The sequence below is a fragment of the Diachasma alloeum genome, unplaced genomic scaffold (assembly GCF_001412515.2).
Source record: "Diachasma alloeum isolate Michigan unplaced genomic scaffold, Dall2.0 Dall_scaffold_00547, whole genome shotgun sequence".
In the NCBI taxonomy this organism is placed as follows: domain Eukaryota; kingdom Metazoa; phylum Arthropoda; class Insecta; order Hymenoptera; family Braconidae; genus Diachasma; species Diachasma alloeum.
Window position 1 is genome coordinate 1,001,261 of NW_021680679.1, and position 12,597 is coordinate 1,013,857.

Genomic DNA, 12,597 nt, shown 5'->3' on the forward strand with positions numbered 1-12,597 from the left:
TTTTAATTAATTTCTCAACGCTTTTTCTTCGGCTTGGAAGTAAAAGTTGTTGAGGCTGCGCATAATTAGGTGGATTCATAATTAATTTGGCGGAGGAAAAAACGGTTTTTGTGGTGGGAACATGGAACTAGATTTTGATATGCGCTCATCGGGAATTCTTTGGGATTGAGGGGGGGTGCTTTTTAGGTAATATTTCCTTTCTAAAAAAGAGCATGGGCGATATCTCGAAGAGGATATGGGAACCAGACATCGGCGTAATCGTAAATTTTAAATGGAGTTGAGGTTTGAGTGAGTCAATTGTTAATATTACTCGACAATTTTTTAATTATTTGATTAAGCATCCATTGAATGTTCAAATTCCGAATTATTTTATCAATCTGTAATTGAGTCGGGAGATTGACGATTATTTGACTGATCGAAAATCCTTTTATGGAATTTAGAATTGTTTACTCAGTAGTTAATTGAGAATTTCAGATTGTTGATTATTCAATTCATAGTCAATTGGACATTGAATTTACCAATAATTTTATTATTTTCCAAACTTCAATGGAGATAACAGGTATGAAAAAATTTAATACAAAAATAACCTAGCGCTTTCTCTAAGAAATTCTGTTGAATTGCTATTGAAACTATAAGAATTCTATTCGAATTTTTGTACATGATTTTCCGAAGTTTTTTGAAGGAATTGAATTGTAATTATGATTAAAATCTTATTTAGTCAGCATAGGAATCAGAACATGAGCAAATCAATTATTGTAATATGAAAATTTAACTGCTGATAAATCGGGATATGTGATTGTCGTCGGTTGTATTGCTTTTTGCAATAAGAATGATTATAAACAATTAATTGAAAAAAGGAATATCGATTCTGACAGGAAAAAGGGCATAATGAAAGGGCGGCGCCAGTGGATTGAAATAATTTAATAACGAGTCAGTTGGCTGTTTTTGCAGACGGCTTTCATCTCTTCGCATTCTCAATTTCACCGACTTTCTTTTTGAATTTACGCAGGAGTAATGATCCGGGAATTGAGCATCGATATTTCAGTCAGTCCCGACAACAAAATGGTAATGCCTAGGAATCTCGGAAATTCGGGATTGTTTTTAATTATGCTTTAATTATAATAATTATTGAATGGATATTTTTTCCGGAGGACTTTCTCCTGTCTGAGTGCATTACATTTTAGCCGTTATGATCTCAGTGGGGAATATAATAAATTTTACTCGTAATGGGGGAAAATTCCGTTGGCGAACATCACAAATGTTCTCGTTGGAATACTCGGGCATACGCTTACACATCAAAGAGCTGATCGAATTGAAGAGCATTCCTTTGACTTTCACTACTGGTTCTTTTGAGAACACATCTGCTACGTGATGTTAAACATCTTCTTCACGCAGCGAACTCGGGGACACATTGGTTTGAGGTGTTGAGAGAAATTATGGGTTGACGACGGCAAATGTTTGAGGGACTCTATAATTATAAAATCGAAAAGAAACCATTTATTTGGAAAATTTTCTATTTATTTCAACGAAAAATTTCAATGAAAATGTTTGAACTACATGAGATAAATAATTAATTCTTTCTAAATAAATCTTCTTCGGGGTCAGAATTAAAAAATATGGTCGAATTTTTGGTTAAAAATATTCTCTTGAAGATTTTCATAATAAAAAAAGTTGAATCCAAGAATATTTAAGAATTGAAAATTAACAGCAAATGTGCTAATATTTTGATGTGTTGAGAAAATCTATGGGTTCAACACGGAAAATGTTTGAGGGACTTTCTGTAATTGTAAAATTAAAATTAAATACTCTACCTGAATTTTTTTATTTATTTTAACAAAAAATTCCAATGAAAATATTTGGATTACATGAGATAAATAATTAATTCTTTCTAAATAAATCCTCTTCGGGATCAAAATTTAAAAAAAGGTTAAATTTTTGTTTAAATATTCTCTTGAAGATTTTCATAATGACAAAATTGAATCCAAGAATATTTAAGAATTGAAAATCAACTGCAAATGTCCTAATAGTTTGAGGCGTCGAGAGAAATTATGGAATCACCTCAGAAAACATGGGGGGACTCTATAATTATAATAATTTATTTCCGTCATCGCTAAATGACGCGTTTTAATCAAATAAAACTCGTTATTCGAGATTTTTATATTTATTTCAACAATATTGTTGTTTGAAATTAATAAATTTCTACATTAATTCCAATGAAAATGTTTGGATTATACGACATAAACAATTTATTCTTTCCAAATAAATCCTCTTCAGGATCAAAATTTAAAAATTTTCAAATTTTCGATAAAACAATTCTGTTGAAAATCTTCATCCTGAAAACAGTTGAATCCCAGAATGTCTAAGAGTTGAAAATCAATTGAAAACGTGCCAATAGCTCGAGGCGTCGAGAGAAATTACGGAACGACCTCAGAAAATGTGAGGGGAGTCCATAATTATAATGATTAGGTTCAGTGCTAAACGACGTATTTTAATCAAATAAAACTGTTCATTTCAGATTGTTCAACTCATTCAACAATATTGTTACTTGAAATTAATAAATTCACGTGTTAAATCCAATGAAAATGTTTGGATTACACGACATAAATAATTAATTCCCTCCGAATAAATCCTCTTCAGGATCAAATCAATGATTTATTCCCTTCGAATGAGAGCGAAAACATTTTAATAGAAATTCATTCAACTTTCGAGAAATTTTTTTCAAGTGTTAGATTAAATTTGATTTTATTCTTTGCAATGAAATTTTATTTTAAATAATTTTTCTTCATCTAAAAATATTCTACTGAAAATTTCCACCGAAATCAATCCAATCTTTGTAATTTCCTAAAAAGCTGAGTTCAAATCAACTACGAACGTGCTAATGGTGCTCCAATTTACCCGTCGACACTTGCACTATTCCTGATTTATTACCGCTCGAAATTGTCGAATAGTCAGGGCTGCATATCCGTTAATAGCTTCTGACCGGAAATAGAAGCCGTGGGAAATGCTCAAATGCAGATGCCATTTCGGAATGTTTTCGCGCTTGCCGAAACTTTTAATACTATTTTTTCAAGCAAAATCAGCATCCAGAGTATTTCTCTGTTCGCACTTCACCTCCGGGACGACAGGGCGCATTGGAATCATAATTGTATCCAGGGACTTGAAACTTTCCCCAAACAAATCACATATTCATCAGTTCTAATGGATTCCGGTGTTTTCCGTTTCAAATATTTAATGCACCTCTCCGTCCAACATCTAATAAGCCCAGATAGGCCCATAAAATGGCAGAAAACAATGGATAATTTAGATGCAACGGTTTATATTACAATTCATATCACAAACAATCCACATTTTTTGTCTCGAATGCTCGCGGGGACGCGGACAGAGCGCGAAATTGCGGTGAGACTGCGAAATTTCCCGGTGCGGAAGGCTTTGAGATAAAAAAATTAGAAAAAATATCCTCGGGAAAGTGTTAACTGATTTTATAAAGTAGATGGTACTTACGCAGAGCCTTAAAATCTTCATACTGCTGTGAACCACGAAAACTAATGACACGGTAGACAGGTCGTGTGCGTTTGGTACTGAGAAAGTTGCCACTACAGCATCCCACCTTATATGCCCTCGCTCTTCGTTTCACTTTGGTCAGACGTTATATACTACCTACACTGGAACTGGGAAGACATCTGCCAATAATGTGGGACCTTGCGTGGCCTCCAAAAATCCATGTGCTGCGGTTGAACGGCGGCGGGAGTCGGTTTTCGTTTATCGATGTTTTCGCACTTCAGTATATTGCGTCGAGTCATTTATTTAGCTGTTGGCGGTTGACGATTTGTGCAGTTGACGCGACTTTCTATTGTCAACTGAATCACTTGTGAAATATTGACAAATGTGCACTTAATTATGCTAGACGGGACGCGCGCGCTCTCGCTAACACCTCATTTACGTGGGCGAAGGTCCCTATTCGTAATTCTAATTTCAAATGTATTAAATTTTATATACTCGTCAATGCGTTGTAGAATTGGTTATAAAAGGGAATGATAGGTAGGAAAGAACTCAATCAATGATACAGATGAAGAGAGAATAAGAAATTAAGAGAATTCTCTAGGAAACTGAATAATTTTCTAAATTTAGTAGCGGAGCGGTGAAACATTTTAAGTGGATTTTGACTATTGGCCAGTTTTCAATGAATATCTCGGAATTTAAGAGAGATAGCAAAATTTTTATTATGACCTTTTTTGATTTCCGCAATTCACTCTACAAAAAACGTTATGATGAGAATTTCGTTATCTCCCGTAGATTCGGAGATATTTCTCGAAAACTCAGCTAAGGGCTTAGTTGGCTTGAACCGTTTTATTGTTTCGCTAGAGAATTTTTCTCCAATCTCCAGAAAAAAAACAGATATTTTCCTAGAATTTTCTCAGAGACTGGGGAATTTTTTCGGTTTTCTAGAATTTAGAACCTACACTGAGAGAAAATTCCCCAATATGTAGACCAAATTTACTTGAGTCAAAAATATCTCGAATAAATTCTCATTTATCACTATCGTTCCGCCTTACATCGTGAATATATTGCATATCGAAACATTGGAAGTGCATAAAAAAATCATGAAAACAATAAATACTTGAAAATCGACGATTCTTCTACAAGAATTGAGTGAATTCATTCGCGACAAAATCACACTTGAATACGAGAATATTTTAAAGTATGAGATCTTTCTCGGACCACCCCTAGTGGAAATGGATCGAAATTCTGCGACATTGAGGCAAAGTCCCTGTGCCTATAACATTGAATGCCATGAAATTTCTGCTGGGAACGTGAGTTAAGATGCCCAAGAGAATTAAGCGCTTGAAGAAAAATTATTGTCCCAAAAAAAAAAATTCGTTTCAGATATTCAAATTTTTATTCTCAATGCATATCCAGGTCAAAAAGAGAATCAAATTTTATTTTTCCAAACAAATTAATTGAACATTTGCGTCAGGAACTGCATCCATTTATGGAATTGTCCTCGTGCAATCACAGCGTCTGCACGTACCTCGTGCTAGACCCGATCAAATTTCGAGATTCAGCGGATCGTCAGCCATTCGAGTGGAGCATCGAATCCGGCGCGTCGGATAGAATGCTCATATTGCTTCGCATTCGGTACACCGTGGCAGGAGTTAATTACCGTGTTAATTTATCGCGGAATAAGATCTCCGCGCAAACATGGGGAATTAGAAAAGTAAAAGCGTCCTCAATGGTCGGATTATTTTTTACAGCCTCCGCTAAACTTAAGAGGGCGAGGAAAACTTCCCGACCCGAAGGGAGTTATTGGGATGACCCCGAGAATCGAATGTGGAATTTCCATGATTTCTCTACATTTCAAAGCCTCTAGAATCATCCTGATACGTTTTTGAAGACATGTCTGCACGAGTGTGTTTTTTTTAATCGTTATTTTACATCGCTTCGACCCGGTTAGGGTATACTGCGATGATGATCAAGACTTTAACCCTAGACTGGTCACCATGCGAGGGAATTGCGGCAGCACGTCGTTTTATTCACCTTGCCATCGAGTGGCTGACCGGAAAAATTTGAGAAAAATTGAATTCGTCAATTGAAGTATCTGGAAAATTCTAGTATTTTTTTTTTCAATATTGTATGTTTAATTCTGGGAGAAAAAAAATTATTTCCAACAGGTGAACAATTTTTTCCCGCGTTAAATGAAATTGCCTGTTGCGCGACGTTGCTGGGAACTCGCTAAACGCGCCCGGGAAGTGTAGAGTGGATTCGGCAACGCTGGAGCCTAAATAACACGGCGGCACTCTCCCACTGCGCCAAGCCACCGGGTCATGAGTGTGTTTGTACGAACACTGAGAGAAAAACGAACGAGTTCTCAAACAAGTCTTGTTTGGGTCAAAAAATAATTGTTTGGTTCGAATTTGAAAGTCTCAAACATGAATAGTTGCTCTGCTTTTAACAACAACGAAATATTTGGCTCAACAGGCGGATCATTCATACAAGACGGTGCCTTTTCAGGATAAAATAGTATATTTCGTAACGAGTGCGGAAAAGAGTTTTTTGATAATTGTTAGCAAACTATTTTTTTAGCGCAAGTGAAACTTGTTTAAGAACTCTGCTGTTTTTCTCTCAGTGTATGTGACCAGAATTTTTGGGAGTCGGTCCAGGGATGGAAATATGGAATGAAGAACATGGAAATAGAAAGAGATTGAGATTTATCGTTTTTTAATCATTAGTTTTATTACTATCACTTCCGAGATATTCTTACTGACTAATAATTATAAAATCAAAATGGCATGAACGGCAAAAGCTCTATGGCTACTAGATTGGGCGATTCGTTGCTGGAATTTCAATCTCAGATTAAATTAATGTTTAATTAATACATTATGTATGACTGAATCAATAGCGTGAATTTAAACAAAAATAGTAACTGGACGAAAAATCGATAATGATTTTCGTGAGACTTTTCACCCTTTGCTATTAAATTATATTCTAATATTATAAGGTATTCTCTATCCTCAAAATGCGTCAAGGGTTGACATAAAAATACATTTCTATTTGTTTCATTCATTCTAAACTTTGCACGCATGAAATAATTTCATAAAAAAACCTAGCTGATTCGGTAGAAAATTCTATTGGATTTCTATTGAACTTCTATTGTAAAGTCTATTAGTTTTTGGCCGATTCTATTGAAGGATTCCACAGGTTTAATGCACTATTTTCTGTAGAAAATTTTCAATAGCAACTATTTTATAGGAAAAATCCCCAGAATTTCATCATTTAATTCAACTTTTTCTGCTGAGAAATTTTCTACAGAAATTCCTCGACATGAATTCCCTAACACGCATGAAATAATTTAGTAGAACTTAATACTTTCTCTAAGAAATTATTGGGTGTAAATTTTCTGAATTTTCCCGCTGTATTTTTATTTGTTCCCCATAATAAAAACCAAGATAAAAATGTAAAAAATCCTGCCCAAGAATTCTTGTAGAAAAAAGCCCAAAAGAATAAGTTGTATAACAAAATCAACATCTATAGACATTTCTCTATAGACATATATCTATTTGAAAATATGGGAAGAACCATTGCATAATTTTTAAGCGAATTAGCTCAACAAAAAATAGAATTCCAATCGAATTCTTATAGAATGCCAACAGACAGTCTATAGAATTTCTCAAAGAAAGCACTAAATTTCTCTATCGACTCTCCAGTTTTCTTTTCTTTTTATAAAAAACATAATAAATAAGGACTTGGAAAATTCGAGTGGAGGAATTTCTATAGAAAATATCTCAATAGAATAATCTTTGTCCAGAAAAATCGAATTCAATTCGAATTCAATTTATTTTTTCTGCAGAATATTCTCCACTGAACATGTCTGATCACCCAAATCACCCAAAAACTAACAGAAAGTTCGATAGAAATTCAATAGAATTTTCTACCGAATTCCCTAGGTCTTTCATCGACTTCATTGTTCCTCCGATTATTTGGTATATCTGCAATATATTCCCGTCGACAAATATTGATACCGATGTTGAGAAATACTGCAAGATCTAAAAGCCTGCATCACCAGGTGTTCACACTTTCCAAATCGATAGTAGGATTGTACTTATGAATGGCCCATCGCGCTACGACGTCGTCTCATTACTCAACGTATTTTGCTTTCCGCTTCCCATAAACATGGAAGAAATTCTTAGACGGTAGGAACCCACCCTCGAGCTTCAAGGGTCGTTCCCGATACCTAGCAGTGTCTTGCGCGGCGATTACGCGACTCGGAATGTACGAGCCTAATAATGACTTCGGCTCAGGCACATGATCAATGTGATTCTGCACATAGAGCTGATGACCATCTCTACCGGAATGTAGATCACTCGGAGACTCGGGCAGTGGTGGGGCCGCCAAATCCTGTCTCGGTGCATTCGATATCTGTGGATGGACAAGATTAAGTTCAACCAAACGGATGTGATTCACCTAGATTATTCCAACCGAGAGAAATATTCAGTAAAAATTACGGAACAATTCACGTAATCCGCAATGGGGAATCGTTTTCCGGCAATTTTTATAGGAATGGAAGAGAAGAAATCTGAAACGTTCAGTGAATTCTCAGGTTCATCACCGAACAAAGTACGAAATTGTGGCGCAATTTTTCCCGAAGAAGTCAAATCTTACAGAAACTTGCCGACTTATTGGGCCTCAAAAATAAAAAATTCTTGAACGTTCAACAATTTTTATGAAGTTGGTGAGTTATTTCTACGTTCCGTTCCGTAAAATTTCTCAATCGTTGGGGAAAAATTACGGAACCACTTGTTGTCCCCACAGCGGTGAGCCATCAGACGGGTGGTTAATTTTTACGTTTTTTCGTAATAATTTTTGCGTTTTTTCTGGTAATTTTTATTCAATTTTTCCCTCCGTGCTCCTCAGCCATTTCACGTACGCAAAAATTCAATAGAAAACCTGACGAATTCGTTAGAAAATTCTATAGCAGTTGCCTAATTCTTTCCTTTTTCATTTTGCACGGAGAGAAATATTCAATAAAATTTACGTATCATTTCCGTAATTCCGGAGCGAAATGTGATTGTAAGAAATTTTACAGAACTGTCACGAAATTTTTCCAGAGCGTTCCGTAATATTTATCTGAATCTCCTGTGAAAAATTCCGATACCGTTAAATTTTCTAAGTCGATTCCGTAATCGGTGAGCGAATTGTGAGATCTCTAATTTATACTAAACATTTTTCTCCGTGTGGATTAAAACTGCGATTGCTGATATGATGACAGTAAATGGCTGATGAGTATGATTTTTTTGCAGACGTGATTTAACTATCCAACTTGTTTAATCTTGACCTTTAAATGTCGCTGCTCGTCACTATGATCGCTTTGTGTCCGGTAAACAGGTTTAGTAAGACGTATGCTGTACTGCATTTTTTTGGGCTCATCGTAGCTACTGAGGTGCCTCAATTGACCTTGCGTGTAGGAAACAGTCTGGCCTTGTCCGTAGACAGGTGCAGCAGCGTAAGTTGTCGCATGATTGACTTCCGCCTGATCGCGGAGAGAATTCGTTGGCTTCGAAATGAATTCTTGGAGATATTGGATTTGCGGCTGGGTGAGAAGTACCTGCGGCTGGGGGAAGGAGAAATATCGAGTCAAGTTTGAGTTTAATTTTACAGCGCGATGATTCATTCGGGGGATTTTTGAATGGACGAGAACCTGCGGTGGGAGAATCTCCTCTGGATGCGGGTCAATCGCTGATTGGTACCCTAGGTACTTCGACGCACTGTGTACAGATTGACCTGGGGCCGGTCTGTACACCGTAACGGGGGATTTTTCAATAGCTTGTGGACTGAAGTGCTGGAGTAAGCCGAAATTTTTTGGTAGAGCGAGCTGGTTCAGCCAGAAATTTCGGGAATACGCCAATAATTGGCTCGCCGGAATGTAGACGGCTTCTGAAAATTCAGAGAATTAATCATACGCATGAGAAAAGTTCATAGAAATTTAATTCCACTCAATTTCTATTGGCAATTTATCCTTATAGCCCGGCGAGAATATGGAGTGTAGTTATAATTGCTAATGAATTAGGAATTTGCTTCTGAAGGGCTTCTCTTTTTTAAATTCTTATTTCACTATTCTCTTCTTCTATTTTGTGATGTCATAGTGCTATCATCAATTGAAATGTCATCAAAATTTAGCGTATTATTTCTGTCAAATAATTCTATATTCAAACCCTTTCAAGACTCGAATTCGTTTTCAGTCCGGGTTTAATCAAGGTTTAATCACACTGAGAGAAAAATCTGGAGTTCCATTTACAATAGGAAAATAGTTGAGGCATTTTGGTGAACAATACGATTTTTTGTTGCATGCGGCACCTAACATTATATTAACTTCACAAGCGTAATTTTTGTAAATCAAAATGCAGTTAAACTAACCCAAGTTCAAAAGCAACCACGACAAATCTATCGTGAGGAGAACTATAAAATAGTTGCAATGACTACATTCCATAGTAGTAATTACTTCTCCGGCCATAGTTACCGTAGCCCATGAAAAATTGTTGAGGACTTTTTGACTATAATTCGATGGTGATGGAATATAGTCAGAAGAATTATATTTTTCTCTCAGTGCAGTGTATAGCCGCGAGTTAAAAAACCCCATGGCACTAGTCGTGAACGATATTTTTCCGTACACTGATAGAAAAGGTGGAACGATTCACCTCATTTGGTTGCACCAAACGAGGCTTCTTAACTGTTACCGCGATTCGTTAATAGTTAACGAGTTAAAAAGTCTCGTTTGGTTCGACTAAACCGTTCTATCAGTGTAGTGATTTTCACTTTTACGAGTTTGGGGAAGGGCCAATACCAATCCCCGGATGCGGAAAAGTGAAGGTCAGTTCGGAAAAATATTTCTCAATTGCCTACCTCTGAGTGCCTGCACTGGGTATCGCGTTACCGCGCTTTTCAGCTGACCCCCTTGATATTGATCATCAACAGCAGCTCGAGGCCAATCATACAAATGCCCTTGATAATCAGCCTGTCCCAGCACCTTTGGCACAACTCGTATTTGCGGTGTGGAGTCATCATAGCCATCAGCGGGTTGTGATTTTGAGGTAGCAGCATCCTCTGTATTCACCTGATATCTGATATCACTATCTGCATTATCTACATTGTTGTAACCGTCGGTCTGCCCCTGTTCAGTTAATTCGAATACATTTAGGAATGTTTGTAATACTCTGGGATAACAGTACGTACGGTACGTACGTTATATTCCACGTGATTCGACGCTATTATCGTGTATCTCCCTAATCCTGCTCCACGTTCGTTTGAATACCGGTGAGGGTATTGTACGTCTCCGTTGTCAGATTCTGGCTTTAACAGCGACGAATGTGAATGATTTTCCGTGTGGAGATTATCTTTCTCGATGTCTTCCAAATTGATTTTTTTTTCGGCAAGTGACAACGGGACCAGCAGACTCACGACTATTATCGCGTTCTGTAACGACAGGGGATTTACTTCACATTTTCGTGTGGCACGTCGGGGGAAATTTCCACTGAGGGAGAAAATTACGAATTTAAAGGGGCGAATAGGAAAAATAGAGGTGTGGGACACAGGGGAGGATTAAAAGCTTTGCCGTAATAAAATTTACATTCAAAAATGGAGGAAATCATCTTTGCAATGAAGGATTCTAAGAAAATTTTGTTCTAAGACTATAATATTGAAATATTTTGGAATAAAAGTAGGATGCACGTTTCTGTGAATGAATTGTTACTGAATTTGTGGGGTTTTCCGAAATTTATTGGTATTTAGAGGTGCGCGGAGAGAAATATTCAGTGAAAATTGCGTCTTTTTTCCGTAATTCTGAATCTCCTGTGAAAAATTACGATACCGTCACTTCAATTTTCCGAGACGATTCCGTAATCGGAATATTACTAATGTTCAAGGATTCATATCTAATTTTGAGGAATCTATCACGAAATTTCAGTGATAGAAGTCACTGATGAGGATAACATCATTCAGTGATCAATATCACCAATGATTCGTGACTGATGCCTAAAAATCACCGACATGTTCCTGAAAATGACGAAATTTTTTTCTCAAATCCCATTCAGCATTTGAATACATACCATATTTACAGTTTTCTGATTCTGATTTTTCTTCACAATATGAAAGCCTCGTGGCTCTAGCTGTACTATGAAACTGAAATTGTTCGACTTAAGTTATAAAGCCTCTCCCCTACTCCAGAAACGTTCATATACGAAAGTACAAAAGGTCCGCTATGGTGAACGGCGTAATCCATTCTTTAGTCCTCAGCAAGCACGGGAATCTCACCCCATTAAAGAGCAATAGAGTTGTATACATTCACTTCAGCAAAAGCCGGTGTTAGACTGGGCCAATAAGAACTTTTTTGCCTGTTCCATATCGACCGGAAGGCAAAAAGGAGTGAAGGATAGCACAAGGCCACTTTCTTCGGGACGTTGAACTGTTGAGCGGCGTCTGTTGAGAGAGGAAAGCATCGGGTATGTGCAGAGTTTGGGCAATTCAATTCGGAGAGAGAAACGGGAAGACTTCATTTCATTACAATTTTTATTCTCATTATCGTTTTTACGCACGATTGAACAACTCAATACCAATGAAACGAGCACATTTATATTGAAAAAAAATTTGGAAAATTCATTGGACGAAAGAATGAAATTATTTTTTAGTGTGGGAGCGTAGTAATTCTTAATATACACGGAGAGAAATATTCAATGAATATTACCAGAAAAAGGACGTAAAAATTATTTCTTCCTCCTAAGCAATCGTTTGTTCGCCCTGAAAACACTGATGAAAAGTCTCAATTCGAGATCATACATCTCAAAATAAATCTTGTCTTTCCGACTGTACATGGAGACAACAGCGATTTCCCGCTTATTTTTCCTCTCCCGAATGGGATTTAATTTCAGCTTCATTCACGCCTTCTGTGCGTGTTTCCGAGCGGTCCTTTAAAAAAATACTTCCCACGGAAATGAGAAAATTCTGATTGATAGTCGCCCTACAACCTCCCAAGAACTCCAGAAGACGTACAACACCTCATGTCTAATTCCAATCGTTCGAGTATATCTCAACGAAGCCGTGATTTCTGGG

At 36.8% G+C, this 12,597-nt stretch overlaps 1 protein-coding gene across 1 annotated transcript; it reads right to left on the reverse strand.

The window, feature by feature from the left end:
* Positions 1-7,632: 7,632 nt before the first annotated feature.
* On the reverse strand, positions 7,633-11,540 carry LOC107043058. Its single transcript, XM_015264359.1, has 6 exons — positions 11,535-11,540; positions 10,735-10,965; positions 10,396-10,663; positions 9,194-9,429; positions 8,831-9,100; positions 7,633-7,914 (listed from the first exon to the last, which is right to left on the reverse strand). Exons 1-6 carry the CDS (start codon positions 11,538-11,540, stop codon positions 7,633-7,635), a joined length of 1,293 nt encoding a protein of 430 aa, XP_015119845.1.
* Positions 11,541-12,597: the final 1,057 nt, after the last annotated feature.

Bases quoted from the DNA above. Each gene is read 5' to 3' on its own strand.
- LOC107043058 (XM_015264359.1), bottom strand. The intron at 9,430-10,395 runs GTAGGCAATTGA...CTGAATTTTCAG, and splicing joins CCCAGTGCAGGCACTCAGAG to AAGCCGTCTACATTCCGGCG. The intron at 9,101-9,193 runs GTTCTCGTCCAT...CCCCAGCCGCAG, and splicing joins AGGAGATTCTCCCACCGCAG to GTACTTCTCACCCAGCCGCA.